The sequence below is a fragment of the Meleagris gallopavo genome, chromosome Z (genome assembly GCF_905368555.1).
Source record: "Meleagris gallopavo chromosome Z, MGAL_WU_HG_1.1, whole genome shotgun sequence".
NCBI lineage: Eukaryota > Metazoa > Chordata > Aves > Galliformes > Phasianidae > Meleagris > Meleagris gallopavo.
In genome coordinates, this window is record NC_139435.1 from 67,996,606 (window position 1) to 68,014,690 (window position 18,085).

At 41.1% G+C, this 18,085-nt stretch overlaps 1 protein-coding gene across 1 annotated transcript in view; it reads left to right on the plus strand.

The window, feature by feature from the left end:
- The first annotated feature begins 1,531 nt into the window (after positions 1-1,531).
- The window catches only part of TEK (TEK receptor tyrosine kinase), a 36,715-nt gene continuing 20,161 nt past the window's right edge, over positions 1,532-18,085 (plus strand). The window contains exons 1-2 of the mRNA XM_010726162.4: positions 1,532-1,784; positions 14,633-14,944. Of these exons, the coding sequence (XP_010724464.2) occupies positions 1,733-1,784; positions 14,633-14,944 (364 nt within the window). The 5' untranslated portion in view covers positions 1,532-1,732. The remainder of the gene's footprint in view (positions 1,785-14,632; positions 14,945-18,085) is intronic.

Consider the following 18,085-nt stretch of genomic DNA (forward strand, 5'->3'; position numbering starts at 1 on the left):
GAAGAAAGAAAGGAAGAAAGAAAGGAAAGAAAGGAAGAAAGAAAGAAGAAAGAAAAGAAAGAAAGAAAGAAAGAAAGAAAGAAAGAAAAGAAAGAAAGAAAGAAAGAAAGGAAAGAAAGAAAGAAAGAAAGAAAGAAAGAAAGAAAGAAAGAAAGAAAGAAAGAAAGAAAGAAAGAAAATCTACTAAATTCAGAATGACAGCCTGGAGATGTGCAGATGTACGTCCTTGACTAATGTTGGTTGATCCCTCATTGCTCAGCAATTAAAAAAAAAGAATCTGAGGAAAGGCCAAATCAGAAGAAGGTTAAATGAGCAACAGAGCAGAGATACGCACTAGATGTGAAGTGTGATAATACTCAGTGCCTGGCAGTACACAAAGCGTTGTGCCACAGGAGGGACCTACACCAGAAGGTTTATATTGGCTAACCTGCAACTGCAGTTTGAATAATCACCTTCTCTTTGTGTCTAATAGAGGAAGAAAATGTTCTCAGAAATCAAGTGTGGAGAAAATATGCATGTGCATAGGAACCAGACATAGGAAACATCTTGTGTTTTGTCTCCTTAAACCTTTTAAATGGATTTTCAGTAGTGTGCAGACTTCATTCTGTTTTCACACCCAATCTGAACTCCTACATGCATTGGTTTGTGTTTTATTTTTGGTTGGGTATGAAGAACCACTTTGGTTTAATGCCTTGAATCTTCTGTGGGTCTACCCTGCTATCCAAGTGGCACTCAATCTTCAGTGCCAAGAACTTCCTTTGTAAAATCTGCAGCAACTGCAGAGCATATCTTCATAAGGAAATTAAATCAAGGTATGATGAACCCACACTCCATTTCCAAAATGATGCTGAACATTTTTTTTTTTCCATAATTGTGTAAAAGTCATTCTGATTGTTAGCATCTTGTCAGAGCTACAGGGCTTTCAAATTCTACATTGCCATGGGTTGTATTTAGTCAGCTGGTGAATATGATTGCCACTTATTTGAAATTAAGTTAATTTATCTGAGTGCTGCCTTTTTACGTATTTCATTAATTCTACTCAGCTTTTGTGGTTTTATTGTGCATTTTTTCTCATGTTTACTTCTGAGTTTTGAGGCCCCCCCAGAGTGAAGTGGCATTTGCTGAAGTCATAAAAGCTCTGGTTATGATTTATTACTGTGACAAGTTTTCAGTCTGTTTCCAATAGTCAGATGCAGAGAAAAATAGTTTCCAATGAAGCACACCAAGTAAAGGAGTAGTTGGCTGGACTGGGGCTGCTGTTGGTCTGTGCTGGATTCAACTGGTTGCTTCGTTAGTGTTTGCTTCATGCTTTTATTACTGAGTGCTGGGATGCTACTCGCCTGTCGGGGGATGCCATCACTGTTCCTGTTTTGCTGGCTGCAACCAGCCGCCGTCTTCTGCTCCTGCAGCAGCTCCTGATAACTGTTGTGATGTATTGCTGGATGGACAGGGCTTGCACTGCCCTGTAGTCCCGCTGATATAAAAAATGCCTTTAAGATCCTGCCTTTCCCATCCTAATCTACAAAGGAAACAGGAAAAAGGAACTTAAACTCCCTGTACTCAGACAGCAATGAGACTGTTCCAGCCTGCTCCGCTGCTGCAGTTCCTTGCCCGTGTCTTGTAAATACACTGCAGCCCAGCATGCCAGAGGGGAACCACTGGTAAAATTTTGACCAGGGGAAGGATACTCCATGAGCTGCTGTAAGAACTGGATGGATATATTTTGGAAAGCATGGACCCTTTGGCACCTCTGGTTCTCTATGGATTCAGCCTGATTATTTCAGGTAAGCGTTTGCTTTAATATCTACAGCTGACTTGTCACGCCCTTCTTGCTTCCCAAGCAATGAGTGGGCAAACCACACAACTCCCCACTCCTCATCCTGGGAATCTCTTTATTGATTAATTACCCGTGTCTGCTTCAGTGTGATCGCTTATCTCTGTGAGTTGTTCCCACAGCAGGCAAGGGAAGGAGAGCTGAAAGCAAGGTATTACGGAGTGTGCTCTGTATTCACAATCTGCTGCTGTCTCTTCCTAAGCACTGAAGTCACTTGTTGATGCACACACTCACACTGCAAACTAGATGTTGACTTTTTCTGTATCTTACTTTGTGGCTGTGCAGCAGGAAATGTTGGTACTTCCACGTATTCCAGTGTTAGATTTTAGACAAGCTTTTGGTCAAGATTCTGCAGTTGGACCTAGATGGAAGTCAGTGGACAAAAAGGCTGGAAATACCCACGTTGTGTAAGACCAATCAATAGCACTTTAAGTGCAACTCAAGAACAATTCAGCATTATCAGCAAATATGATTAGTTATCAAATCAGCAGCTCATCACAAGAGACATGTGCATTAAAGAAATCTTGCTTGTAGAACCTGGAACACTAGTGTTAGAGATTTGTTGCTGAAGCCATCAAAGACAGAGTCCTGAGGAAGCCTGCCCCTTCCTGAGCTGCTGCCAGTTGCTCAACTTTTAAGCTTTACTATCTCCACCCATATTTTGATACTCTAGAGAGTTTCTTCAAGGAAATCTGCAAGGGAAAATCTGCAAAACAGAAATACAATAGCTCTGAACTCACTCCTTAAGATGTAAAGATACACATAGGTCCTTCTAATCCATCTTCAAGTAAAAAAGTAAGATGCTGTAAAACAGCATATTGAGCTGCACTGAGAACCAGAAAGTAGCATGAAAAGGCAGAAGTCCTCATTGTAGTGTAACTCACTTTATAGTTTCAAACTTTCACATCTAGCAGCATCTTACTAGCTAAGTGACATTATGAACTAGTTTCTTTGAGATGTCACTGAATTTTTAATTACTTTGGCACTGAGAATAGGCGAGAGATTAATACAAGCAAAAAAATTAAGTGCTTAAAATCTGTTGAATGCGTGTTTGTGAGTATTGTTCTTTAGCCATTGCTGCAGTAGCCTGTATATTTCTTGCTAATTCCTATTCTCCAGCTGAAGTTTCACGACTGCTTAGCTGCATGTTGATCCAAGCACAGCCACAGCTTCAGGAGGCTCAGGCGGCACTGGTGCTGCTGCCATTATGGGTGGAGAGGGAAAGAAAGCCCAATTCACCCAGCTCTTCCCCTTTTCCCTCCTTGCTATAGAGAGCAAGTAATTTTCATGAAGTCACGACCATGGGAGAAGAAAAATTTGGCTATGCAGATTAGCAGTGCAGACGGGCAGTGCAGACCACAGAGCACGATGAGCCACCCGGCACAGCCTTTTCCACAGGGGCTCGCCGGTTTAGGTGTGTATCACAGTCACACCCATCTCAATAGATCTGTCAGCTTTCCCGCTTTTGTTTGAGAATGATATCATGTTTCCTGGGGCGAGCGCGGGACGACAATACGAGCCCGCTTTCCTCCCGATACCACAGGCGGAGCTCAGGAAGGCGGGCAGACGCTCCCCAGCAGCAGAGGTGCTGCGGCCTTTTCCCAGCAGTGTGGGCTGCCCTGGGCCTGCCTTTGTGAGGCTCCAGCTGCAAGGAATGGCCTCTGATTTATCTCCTAACTTTAACAGCGTTACCCCATTAGCGGACAGAGCTGAAGGCCTGATTTGGGTGGTGATATTCAGTACCTGCTTCCCAGTGCTGCAGTGCAGCCTCTGCTGAGTGCATACCACAGAAATGCTCAAAATGCTCACCTATTCCACAGCCACACTTTCCTATAGCAGGCCCACCAATTCCGCAACAAGGAACAAATACCACAGTTTGTCTCTTGCTTGCTGACCACATCCTCAGATAGTCTGGATGTTTGCTGTCGGCTTCTTGCAGCGTGCTGGCTGTCAAAAGCAGTGCTGTGTGAGTGCTGCTTTAGCAAGATGGCCTCCTCTGGTAAGAGGTTTGTAGAAATCAGCAATAGTTAGAATGATTTTCAAGCACGTTTCACTGAGTATTTCTAGCTTGTCAAATCTCTCTGTTCTCAAAGAGAAAGAATTTTCAGTGCTACAGCTCTACAATACTAATAATATTAAATCCAGAAGGTTGCTAAAAATACTGGATTTCTTATTTTGGTGGTAGTTTTGATTCAGAATCCATATATAGTAAAGACTAACAAGGTTGCATTAGTCTTTTAAAGGATAACTGCAGAATTTGATGTGAACTGTGTATAATCCCTATACGTGGTTGAGCTTTCTTTAGAATTAGTAGGTGTTATTGTGAAAATTATAGATATAATTATAAATGTCATCATTATTATATGATTCCTTTACATGTTTAGAAAATAATGCAGCTTTGAACATACATTACCAAATTCATACAGGCACATTTATGATGGTGTATGCTATTCAGAACTATGAAGAGATGGTAATTTCTGGTTGCAGAACAGAAAGTCCTAACAATTCTATTTCAAGATTTGTTTCTTCTTTCTGAAGCTTGACTTAACCTATAGAAAACCTACATTTTCTCTTGTGCACATTACTATACTTTTTCTCCAAATGTTTGTGCTCACAGAATGACCCAGGTTGGAATGGACCTCAAGGATCATGAATCTCCAACCCCCCTGCCACAGGTGGGGCCATCAACCTCCACATTTAATCCTAGACCAGTTTGTCCAGGGCCCCATCCAACCTGGTCTTAACTCCTCCAGGGATGGGGCACCCACAGCCTCTCTGGGCAGCCTGTTCCAGCACCTCACCACACTCATAGTAAAGAATTTGCCATAGTTAAAGGAAGGACTGGGTTTGTGTTTCTTTGGACATGCTGCTGCCAGAATGAAAAAGCACATGAACTTTGACCACAGACTTACAGTGCTGTCTTGTGAGCCTCTGACAGCTTAATGGACACAAACCACATCTGAAATTTTTACCTCAGGAATTTTAGAATTACTCCGAGTAGATATTAGATTGATGTCAGATATTTCAGTCACCAAAGTGATCGAACACTTTCTTATGTGAATTGCAGGAGAAAGCGAAGAAGGGTTTTCACTCCTTAAATGTATTTGATTTGTAAAATCCAGGAACTGAGCCTGCCTGCCACTTATATCATTTATGCAGAGGATCCTGTTATCTTTTTCAGGAGCCTAAAGTTTAGACCGAATTTAGACTCTTGCTGAAATAGAGCCGTCACTGACTCCAGAAGTGATAGTTCTGTCACATGTATTACTAGTGAAACTCTATGACCTGCTGACAACTTTTATCTCAGCACAGGTACACTAAGACTGTCATTGAATACAAAATGAGTGCATTTAAATCTTGGGAGAAAGGAGAGCTGCTCTTCTTGATATTGCTGACTGTAGCTTTGCAAAGGAAAAAAGTTCAAGCATTGACCATTATTACTGCCCCCTGATTCTGAATCTAGAAGCCAAAAACAACTTCAGGCAGCCCTGTTGCACCTACTCTATGTGGACTCATGAAAGGGTGCTGAATCTTTTCCATTGTTTCTTTTTATCTGTAGTTTGCTTTCAGTATGTGCCTGGTTCAGCCCCAAGGAGAGGCAGGGTATCTCTCAGCAAGCATATATGCGTAAAGGTCTTCCAAGCAGCTGGGAGCAGTCAGGAGTGGAGAGGCATTGCAGCAGGTACAAGGGAATAGCTTCTAAAAGGGTGAAATGAAATCACCCACCATCGACATTTGTTAACGTGTGCCATTGCTTTAGATACAGTTTATACAGATATATATTAGATTGTTTGGAGATCATAATTAAGTTGGTTGGGTAGATTACTTTTTTGCTGTAATTTCACTTCTGGAAAAAAAATCTGAAATATTTTGTTGAGATGATTGATCTTATGTAAATTTAATCCGAAAGGATTTTGGTGGAGAAAATGGAGCACAGATGTCAGAGATGCTGACTGTAGAATTGGACTTTTGTATGTCCACACTGAGAACTCCTTGTATGGGAAACCTGCTCTGTTATTGATCATGCACACTTGAGTCTGCTTGGCCCAGGCCTGTCTCTTTAACAAAGATTTCCACAGCAGTTATTGTGGCTGGGAGGTTGTTGTGTAGGCACAGAACAAATATACCAAAAATGGATGCATCCACCACTTCTTTGAGATGGATGTACAGCTCCACAGCCAGCTCTCACCATGATGCAAGGGAATATGTTACATCGGGGAGCACATACCATGTATTACTGAGCTCACTAGGGAGGATGCTGAGTCCTTTCCCACACAGAGCTGCCCATCCCAGAAGGCCTACTTCTGGGAGAATTCCTTGCAAGCTCCTTCTGCTGTATTTGTGTGACGCACCTGGAACCCAAGGGGTGAAAATTAAAAGTGTTTAAAGAAGCTTCAGCAGAGGATATTCTCTGAAGGAGCTACCCTTCAGAGCACACTGTTACACTGCAGGAGACTCACAGAAAGGAAATAGCATATGTCTGAAATGGAGGCTTTCCTTTGGCGAGTTTTGAATGCTGATTGTTTCTTTAGGGTGTAGATCTGATGACTGTTGTCCACATAACATGCAGACTAAGAACATGAACTAGTGATATTAAGTGTCATATCATAAAGTAGCAACAAACCCCCAAGATAATTCATTTCCTAACTCACCACTGGGAAAAACAAGAACTCTTAGGCTCAAGAATAATAGATGTTTTCTAAATTTTGAAAGGACCTTTGAAAGACAGATACCCTTTATTCAAGAATAATGTACTTCTTACTTCAAAGCCAGTTTTTGCTTGCCTGTTACTTTTATGCTTTCTGTGTCACGTCAGCCTGACCGATGAGATGGCATGGTAAATTTCCCATTTTGGAGCACAAGACGTTTCTCTAAGACAGTGCAGTTCCAAACACACTTCTGGCTGATATGGCTGATGATTTTCTCTTGCATTATTTTCGAGCTGTTCATTCCTGACCTGCCACTGCACAGCATTATTAGCCTCCTGAATCACAAACTGTATTTAATACCAGCAAAATTCCCTACACCGAAAAATTAGTAAGCAGCAGCTTGAGGGTACACTACTATACTAGAAGAGGGTATGCATATCCAGTAGCCAGAGCCCAGAGACACTTCTAGACACTGTGAATCTTTTGCATGCTATATGCTCTGATCATGCTGTGAAGATGAATTGATTGCATATGTTGTTTTGCATATGTCATCTCACTGCTTTCACACAAACCACATACATACAAAATATATACAGCAGCCTCAAAAAACAACTGTTGCTCTTATGGACAAATTGATTCTTGCCTGCAAGTACTTTCCTGGTGGTAGTCCCCATATTTGGCTGGCTACAAATCCAGCTAGATTTAGCTGAGCTGCAGGCTTGCTCTGCTCCACTTTTCCCACATTCTTCATCCTTTTTCAGCATTACCTAGTACATTGTCAACTGGTTGCTCAAACAGTCCCTGCTGGCACTTTTTTTTTTTTTTTTTCCTGCTTTAATTGCTTATGGCAAACCATCTCCAAGGAGAAGTCTTTCATCTTCTTTCTGTGCTTAAGTTACTCTACACACAAATGTTTAAGCACTCTCAACTTGAGCACAGCAAACTCAGGTGCACCAGCCTTTCATTATCACTTGCATCTTAAAAGATTACTCAGATTGATTATGAAATAAATGAAATGTAAAGGAAATGATTTTGCTTCCTCTTACAAGAGGGAAGTTGCATTTTCTTCATCTTCTCCAGATGCACCCAAGGGCCCATGAGAAAACATGAGTTTCAGAAGCTTTGGCAGGCAGTTGTATTTCTCACACTTGGACTCACATCTTCCCACTATGAGTAAGTAGCAAAACGATGTTCTGTCACTAGTTTCTTGTCCCTTTTTTCACTTGACAGTGTCTTCACTCCCAAAATAATGCCCTGTTGCTAAGAGTGAGTTGTATTGATTGAGCTATAAACCATTCCAGAGCCTCCTGTTAGCATCCACGGACATCCAGTAGAATTCATTCCACACAAAGATTATTACAAACAAAGATTATTACTGGCAAACTTGTTTTTTCAGTCTTTTATGAGCTGTTTTTCAGTATCATTTCTGCATCTCTTTTTTACCCTGATGCTGCTTCACTTAATCCCAGTGCAGATGCACTTAATCTGTTTGGGCTAACAATAGTCTCAGCACTGTTTTCCTGTTGAGGACAGAGCTGTCAGAGGAGAATTTGACTCACAGTGAGGAGTTACTCAACGTGCTGCAGTCTTTGATCTCAGAAGAAGTTTCCAGGATGTCAAGAGACTACTGAGTTCATGAAGTGAATGTATTATTTCAAAGCCACCCATGCCCCCAAATTGTTTATTTTTTCAGATAGTGAGAAAAAAAAAAAAAAAAAAAAAAAAAAGATTTATAAGAGAAATACTGAGAGTACTGAAAAGAAAAAAAAAAGGAAAAAAAAAAAAAGGAAAAGGAAAAGAAAAAAGAAAAGAGGAAGAAATAAAGATTGCTAGATTCTGGTATGGCTTGTTTTCTATTTTCTGCATGAAAATCATCCCCAAAGAGCTAATGCCTTGGAATAGTTTCTGACTAGCTTTAATATAGCATAAGGAGCACTCTCCTTTTTCTTTTTCTCTTTTTCTTCATATTTCAGTGCATTAATTATTTCAATCCTGATTATCTTCCAAATTGGTGAATTAGTTAACAAATTTCAATGTAATTTATTCAGTTCTTCACTAGCTGTTAATTGGACACTACACTTTTTCACTAATATTGCTAAATTATTGTCATTTGTATTCCTGAATAGATGAATTACATTTTAGTTTGATGTGTACTTTATACAGAAAAATAAAACCAAGGAGGGTACCAATGAACAGCAGAGTACAAAACAAGATGGGATGAGAAGCCTTAGCTGCAGAGGATTTTGCAGTCTAGGTTTGTTTTAAAACAAAACTGTATTCATTCAAACAGAGAAAGTGCTTTTTTGTTTGTTTGGTTGGTTGGTTTTTTTTTTTTTTTTTTTGTTTTTTGTTTTTTGTAGGAGACATGAAAGAGAGGAGGGCTGGTGACTTGACAGTTTGTGATATACATTTCCACAGAAATTTCACATTCCAATCTCAAAAAAATTAAGTTCTGTGGTTAGTATTATAATGAAAGTAAGAAACTGTTTTGCTCTCAGTGTAAGACAAAACATACCCCAAGCACAGATTGCAGTACAGCACTGTACGGTTTATACTCACATTCTCTGGTAGCTCCTAGCAGGCAATTCAAATTATATCACATTTCTTTCTTCTCACTAAATCTGATGAAGAAAAGGATGAAATTTACTGAATAAAACCTTCCTCCTTTCTGCCCTCACCTCCCCTTTTATTTAAGTAATACTCTGAAAGAATTTATGTCTCCACTCATTTCCTACCAGAGCTCTTCTTTTTTCTTTGTTATACTCCAGATGCAAAGGGAAGGACTTCCATCCTTTAGTCACATTAAGCAATTAACAGTAAAGCTCTCTAAATGTAAGGAAACAAAATACTGTAATACCACTTTTTCTTTCCACTACTACTCAGCATTAATTAACAGCTAAAACGATCACTCAGAACTCTACATTCTTAATGAACTCTGGAAATATGGGCTGGTTAGTAAATACTTGTTTGGGGGCAGTGGTTTATTACTATCCTTTACCATGATGGAGCTGACTACTCTTGCTGTGGTGGAGGATTATGAACCACATCAAGGGATTAAACCATTTCCCAGTTAAGAGGGAAATTTGTAAAGGCATCATGTTAGACAGCAACTGTCTTGAATCTTTCCATGATTTCTTGGGGACCAGACAAGTGTTGAGTATAGATCACCAAATATTCAGGCAGCAACTTTCTGAGATGCAAGGACAAAACCTAACACCTTTCCATTCTCATGGTTCTTGCTGTCTGCATTAATCTACAGCAATAAACTGTCTCACCTAGAGATTGCCCAATGCTGTTTCCAGATGATTTTTCCAGCACCAATTCTGATCTGAGGAAGCAATAATTCAAACTTTTACAGACTGTCTTGTTCTTTGAGCATGGGATGTGTTCCAGGGAATTTCTCAGAAGCGTTTCTTCTGCCCTTCTGAACTGAGTTTTACTGGTGCAACACAGCACTGAAAACATGGTGACTGGCTGAATGAATGGCCTTTGGTCAGCTCAGCACTGCCAAATAATGTTTAACACAAGAGAGAGCACAGTCTTGTAGTTCAGGGTGGGCCAGAAGGTCTACCTGCATATGTTTTGCTGTACGGATTTCAGTGGACAGACTATGATTTAAACTTACTGCTTTAGAGGACGCTGTTTAAAGGATGCCATTTTCTCCATGCCAGGAGGACACAAAGCCCTGTGTAGCAATGAGCATGTGTCAGAAATATCAGGCAGTGAATCCTCTCCCATTTTCAACATCAGCCGCCTTCTCTCTTCTGCAAATCTAATTGCACACACAGCAAATTGCCTTCCTGATAAGGTCAGTTCCTCAAGGACTGTGGCAGGAGTCAAAGGACTTTTCCAAGGAAACATAGAGTATTGTCACTGACACAGGGACAGGCTGTTTCCTGTCTCTATTTGTTGTACTTTTCTCAAAGAGTCAAATCCTGTTGTCCTTAATTGGTCCTTGCAGGTTCAAAGTCTTCATTAATTCCAAGGGTGGGACCTGCCTGTTTTGCACCACCAGGTAATGAAAATCCATTCTCACTCAGCAAGGACAGCTGTGTTAGCCCAAGATGCATTGCCAAGAAGATATGCTGTAGGAAGCACAAAGCATAAAGCACATGCAGATTTTACACTTTTCTGATTGGTTGTTTTGTTTTTCCATAGTCACTAACTCCCAGTGGAGACAAAGAAAGCCTTCCTGTCACCTCTGAGGCCTGTAGCTGTCTTCACAGGGCCAGTCCTGCCAGGACCTTGAGCTCACAAGTGAAACACCCTCAGTTAGACTTGCTGCTAGAGAGCTGTTTTTTGAGATACATTAAAGCCTAACTTTTTCTTAGTGCAAAACTCACCAGGATATATTTTAATTTCTGCTTGCAACATACTTCAGCTGTGAAATTTTAGCTCGTGTCTGGGGAATTAATCAATCAGAGCTCATGCTTATACCGTTTTAGTCACAGAAGGTTCTTCTGGAGAAAACTCTAGAAAATCTGCCTTGTTCTGTCAGTGTCATGCATGTGCTTGAGTTGCTCTGCAGTGTCAGATATGACAAGACACTTCTGCTTAGACAGTTCATCAGAAGACTATCCACTGGTGGCTGGGTTCATATTCCTCTGGAATAATCACATGTATAGATGAGCAATAGGCCTGTGACATGGTTATTCAATACCTTGATTTACACAGTTTGTATCATTGCAGAGAAAAAGACAGTTAGCAGCAAATGCCCTGAATCTAATACGATATTTCTTTGCTATATCATATATAGGGACACAAGGTATCACAAAAACTAGGCCTCAAAACTCGGACTTCTCCTGCTACTTTTTCTCAGCGTATTGAGAGACTGAGATGCAGAGAAAGAAGAGCTACTATTTTCACCTTTCAATCTGGACACTTTCCCATGTAACATGCAGTAGGAACCTGCTTTAGTAGGGAGTTGGACTGGACGATCTCCAGAGGTCCCTTCTAATCCCTATGATTCTGTGTGTTGGAAATTGAGGGACAGAAAAACACTGGAAACAGAAAAATGAAACTGTAGCCTGGCATGTGCAGTACCTCCTGAGGGGCTCCAGCAGTTTGGGAGCGTTTCTCTATATTGGGAAGGCAGTGGCAGCTCTGTGCCCTGTAGATGCCAGGCAGAAATGCCGAAATAGCTCAGTTCTGACCTGTAGCACCCTGCCTGATCTTAAAGCAAATCATGGAGTCTGGATTCAGGTTTCATTCTGAGTTTCATGAAATCAGCATCTTGCAGTTTATGATTTTAAGCATATCTTTACCTGGCACATGAGGTCATGGGTCATATCCCAAGCTCTCTGCCTTCAAGGCTAGTAGCTTTTGAATTATATCTGCCTATAGCTGAGTGAGAGTACAAACACTCCTCAGTTAAAGAACCACAATAAAAGCTCTATAAATGAATGCACGTCTGGCCTCATTCTATCACATAGCTCTTTAATTTTATCAAAGGACCACAGAATCATAGAATTGCAGGGATTGGACGAGATCACAAGAGATCATCGAGTCTAAAGCAGGTACCTTACAATAAGTTGACATCCAGACAGGTCTTGAATATTTTCATAGAAGGAGACTCCACAACCTCTCTGGGCAACCTGTCCCAGTGACCAGTCCCCCTCACCGTGAAGAAGTTCTTTTGCATGTTAGTATGGAACTGCCTCTGTTCAACTTTTAGGCCATTGTTCCTTGTCCTATCACTATGCACCACCAAGAAGAGTTTGGCCTCATTGCTTTGCCTCCCACTTCTCTTTAGATATCTATAAACATTTATCAGCTCCCCCCACTCAGTCTTCCTTTCTTCAGGTTGAACAGATAGACCCAGGTTACTCTGCCTTTCCTTATACAGGAGATGCTCCAGGCCCTTCATCATCTTTGTGACCCTTTGCTGGACTCCTTTGAGGAAATCTCTGTCTTTTTTGAATTGGGAGCCCAGAGCTGTACACAGTATTCTAAACATGGCCTCACCAGGGGAGAGAACATGGGGAGGATGTACTTCCGTAGCAACAGGATGAGCTGACTTCACTGAGCTCCACCTTCATGCAGTACTTATTGTAGGGCCTGCTGCATCCTCTCCACAAGATTTTGTTTCTCCATGATGTGACCAAGAACTACCTGAGCTGGCACAGCACCAGGCTGGATGTAGTGAAGTCACTAAGCTGTCATGACACCTCCATCCCCAGCATGGGGAGAAGGAACAGGCACTCTCCCTGGCCTTCTGCGCCAGCAGAATGCATGCAGAATGCAGCAAGCACACAGACCTTCTGGCCCCCTGTATCTTGGGCTGCACTCATTTCTTTCAGTGACAGAAAACTTTTGAAGCAGAATGGCTCTAAATATTGGGTCTGTCTGTAAAGTACAAAGGATGCTTGTATCCAAAGCAGGAAAATTATATAAAAGTGATGAATAAAATAATCAATTATTCTTCCTGCTTCAGCTAGAAGAAAAAAATGTTATTTTCCCTTCTCCTTACCGTGGATTTCAAAAATGAAGTGAAATGCTTATTATTTGCAAAGTTGACTATAGGAGACCTGTGTTTCCCTGCTACCACACACATTTGAACAACTAAATCTGTAGCACCCTGTGAGAAATTCAGATCATGATGACCATTGTGAAAGAACTTCCAGCTTCATCTATTTCTAGTGGTTCTCTTTATAAAATAAACTTGTATTCCTGTTGATTAATAAGAGACTCCAAAAAAATTGGTCCGTTTCTGCCATGGACTTGTTCTTTGAGTGCCATGGTTTCTGCTGCTGTCTGTAAGTCCATTGAGAGGTTAACATGTGAATAGCTATGGAATCACTAATCCTAACACTTAAAATAACTGAAAAAATATTCCAAGTGTTCAAAATACTGCTTACTACTAAATCTAAAGACATATCCACCTCATGTCAATTCATACATATTAAATCCATGTCAAGGACATAAAAGAAATTATCAAACTGTCAGCCAACTCTTAATGGCGAAGAACCATACTCAAGGCACTGCTATGCATGTCTGACTATCCACAGAGCAATGTGCTAAGCTTTCCTTGGGCTTCTGCAACAACTCGAAGTAATTACATGAGTCTGGGAGGTTTATTTCCTCCTCCAAGAAGAGCAAAGCCCATCTGTTTTTCACGTATTAAGTATGTTCTAAAATCCTACTAGCTGTAACAGAACAATTAACCACAGAATCACAGAATAGTTGAGGTTGGAAGGGATCACTTGGGATCATCTAGTCCAATGCCTCTACATCAACGCAGTGTCATTTGGAGCACATTGCCCAGGATCACATCTAATCAGATTTGAGTATCTCCAGAGAAGGAGACACCAAAACCTGAGCATTTGTTTCAGTGCTCTGTCACCCTCAGAATAAACTACTTCTTCATTTCTGTATGGAATTTCCTTTGTTCCAGTTTGTGCCTGTTGCTTGTTCTGTCACTGGGCACCACTGAAAAGAGCCTGGCCCGTCCACTTGCCACCTTCACTTTAGATATTCATAAGCATAGGCTAAGCAGGCCCAACTCTCTGTTCTGGAGAATCTCCAGCCCCTTTGTCATCTTTATAGCTCTCTGCTGGACTTGCTCTAGGATCTCCATGTATTTCTTGTACTGGAGAACCCACAAAGGACACAGCACTCCAGATGTTGCCTCAACAGGGCAGAGTAAAGGGAGAAGATTGCTTCCCTCGACCTGCTGGTCACAATTTATTTTACTGCATTCCCGGATACCACTGGCTTTTTTGGTCTCAAGGGCAGACTACTGGCTCATGGTCAACCTGTCCACCAGGACTCCCAGGTTCCTCACTGCAGTGCTGTTTTGCAGTACGTCAGCCCCAAACCTGTACTGGTACATGAGGTTATTCCTTCCAAATGCAGGACCTTGCACTTGTCTTTGTTAAACTTCACGATGTTTTTTGCCTGTTGAGGTTTCTCTCAATGGCAGTGCAGTTCTCTGGTGTGTCAGCCACTCCACCCAATTTGGGAACATCAACAAAGTTCCTGAGGGTGCACTCTGTGCCTAATCTGTAGCTTTTTATTTTGCTGTAAGGCTGCGTAAGACTGAATAAGACAGAAAGCCTGAGGACAGGGTGAAATACCTTCTTTGGTGATCTGACAAGCCAAATACTCAAAATCTGCTGTAAATTTTTTCCACTTGCTGTTTTTCCCCCAGGTAAAGTGGAAGCAGCACTGGACCTCATCCTTATCAATTCATTCCCTCTGGTGGGCAACTCAGAGACATCACTTATCTGTATCACTTCAAAATGGCGCTCCCGTGAGTCTATCACAATTGACCGAGACCAAGAGGATGTGACAAATCAGCATCGAGAACCTCTGGAGGTCAGTGAAGATTCAAAGAGAGCCACAGCCAAGATGGTGATGTGGAAAAGGGAAAAGGCCAGTGAGACCATTGGAGCATACTACTGTGAAGGGAAGCTGAAGGATGAGGTGACAAGGATACACACCATGAAGATGCCACGGGGAGGTACTGTGTGAGGATCAAAACTGAATTTTGCATGTCATTGTGTGCACTCCAGCAGTCATCCCTGTTTCACAGATGTGGTCACAAAAGTTGGCTCCAGATCAGGCAAGACAACCTGGAGTCAGCTAAAATAGACTGGGCTCAATTCCGTGTTGTTTTTTTGTTTTTTTTTTAAATAAAGTGTAGGGTCAACTGTTTGATACTAGCTGCTAGTTGTCTACAGGTACTCTACCTGTATTTGGCTGCTGCTAGGAATAAAATTAGGTGGCAGTGGCCTCAATGATGCCATTAAACATTACAAATGGAAACTCCTTCACTGTGAGACTCCTTCAGAGGTCTAGATCTAGACAGCAAACATTGCTATCCTTATTTTTTAAGAGGCAACCTGAGCCTGGAAAATAACTGCCATGGTCCAGGAAAGCCATGTCAGCCAATTTGGATTTGCATATTCTCTATCAGTATGGAAAAGAAAAGCATCACAACAGTGGAAAGAAAATTCAGAGAATTTTTTCTGAATGCTTTCGAAATTTCAGCAGAGTTTGTCACAATTTACTGCTTTGCTGTAACATTTTACACCATGGCAGCTAGGCTGTGTAGACACTTTCACACTTTTGTTTTTCTGTGTTTTTCTAAGAAGAAATAACTTTATTGACATCCCTCATAATTATACAGCTAACCTAGAAAAAAGTTCTTCTTTCACGTGAGCTACAACTAGTGTCCATTTGTTTTGTTTAGTATGGAAATATTCCAAGAAAAATGAGCAGGACAAGTGCCTATTTATTTTGCTTTTGTCATTTCTGACCAAATGTGCTCTTTGAAGGCTCAGGATAGCCACCAAGAAAGGTCTGCATGTGCATCTCCTTTTCAGGGCAAACAACTGTTATTTCAAAGGAGGCAGCAGTGGGGAGGAGGACATATGATAACAGTCCATGGAAGGTTCTGAAGGAGGGAACAAGTCCTTCAACTTGACTATGTCTCTGGCTGAACACCAGTGAGCTAAAGCTGCCATGTGCAGTAACCTCCATGGCAGGATGAGGGTCCTCTGAATCCATCAGTGTGTTGCAATTAGCATCTTTGCACCTAGGCACAGAGAATTTAAAGTAGCCAAACTTTGAGAGCTCCCTGTCTGGGAGAAGTTGTTCCAACCAGAAATAACACAGCATTCACATGAGCATTAGGTAGGTTTCCACAAATCTTTTCCAGGTTTGAAGCTATTTCTTGGATTTTCTTTGAGAAAGTTCTGAATGACAAATGTTTGAGCTAATAACTCATCAGTGAATGTGTGTAATCTAAACAGTGTAGACTGGTGAGAAAGAGTTACAATAGAAATTCTCAAAGCTATTAAGTCCACAGAAAGAGGAAGAAGAGGTCACTGAAGGACTGTGCTGTTTGGCAAAGCATCTGTAGTTGGAAAACAGGACTTACTGCCCTTTACTGTTGCTGCCTGAATATTTTCTAAAGACAGAGTGTTATACAACAATAAAAATTCAGCAAGAGTTGAAATGAGCAGTTTCCCGTACAAAAGACACAGGAAAGAGCAGCACTTTTGAAAATCCAGCCACTGTTTTACATCTTCAAGCCAAGAAGCTACTGAAACACTCACTAAGTATTAATCAGTTTGGTGGCCCCACTGTCTTCTACTCTGTTATGTATCTGCTATGATACAGATATGTAGATACACTGAGCACTTTTGGCATATAGCAGGAAGGATAACAGGCTCATTTTCCCGTTTTATTCTATACATGTGCCATTCTGAAAGTAAGGAATCTATTCTTTGCATTTCTTTGTATGTTAGCATTATGGTTACATGTAACATTTGACTCATGCAGTAAGAAGGAACAGACTATGCTTTTATATGTAATTATTATACTGGATATAGTATACATATCTGGAATTGAACCCTTGTCCTGCATCTAATCAAATGCAATTTGTTCAACTTCTCTACAAAATTATGTGTATTTTCTTATATTATTATTTAGTTTCTCTCCCAGAAACTCTCCAGAGCAGCATACAGACAATTATGGAATCGCTATTGAAAGAATTTTATGGCACTTGCCCTGCAACTCAGTTCATGATGTCTCTATAAGGAATTGGCACACTCAAGATGTGAAATCACAAAACACAAGCTACAGTCTAAAAATACTTTGGAATGGAGTCTACCAGAGAGCGTGGGTTCCTTTCCATTGCAACAATACTTTGAAGAAGAAGTCTTGGGGCTAAACTAAACACCATACAAAGAAAAGAAAATGAGGATACAAAGGTTTAATATCTTGCTAACCCAATTAGTAATACCTCTCTTAGGATCATTTGTATCTAACCATTTGTCTTTGGGAAAGCTGTTGATTTTTCCTGACTAGATCACAGTGTTCAACATGCATTTGTTATTCACAAATAACGTCCAGCTCAATAGCTGACTGTAAATTGGAGCTCTCAGTTTTCATTTTTTTGTTTTTAAAGAGAAATTACTACATTACTCTATATTGGAATTCTCTGAGATGTAACTTGAGATACCAGTGCCATATCTGCCGTGTTACCTAATAACTCATCAGATCCTTCATATTTTCCTGCTGTACCATGCAGGAGGAGTCTGGTTGAAATCAGTTGAAAAACACTTACAGATTTGTCAGAGCTACTTGAGAGCATATAAACAGGAGAGGGAACGGCTGTTTACAAGGTTGGATAGTGATATTACAAGGAGGAATGGTTTGAAACTAAGACAGGGGAGGTTTAGGTTAGATATTGGGAGGAAGTTTTTCACTCAGAGGATGGTGAGGCACTGGAACAGGTTGCCCAAGGAGGCTGTGGATGCTCCATTCTTGGAGGCATTCAAGGCCAGGCTGGATGTGGCTCTGGGCAGCCTGGTCTGGTGGTTGGCGACCCTACACATAGCAGGGGGGTTGAAACTAGATGATCACTGTAGTCCTTCTCAACCCAGGCCATTCAGTGATTCTGTCATTAGAACAGTGCTGAGGTGGAAGGCAAGAAAAGTAATAGCAGCAAAAGGATCACATTAGCTGAAAAAAACATGAAGCGGGAGAAACTCAGCCAGCAGCAGCAAGCACAGCAGGAGTTCTGTGACTATGCAGCTTCAGAGTAGAAGGAAAAAAGGATCTGCAGAAAATCCATGCTTCACATCTCTGGGAA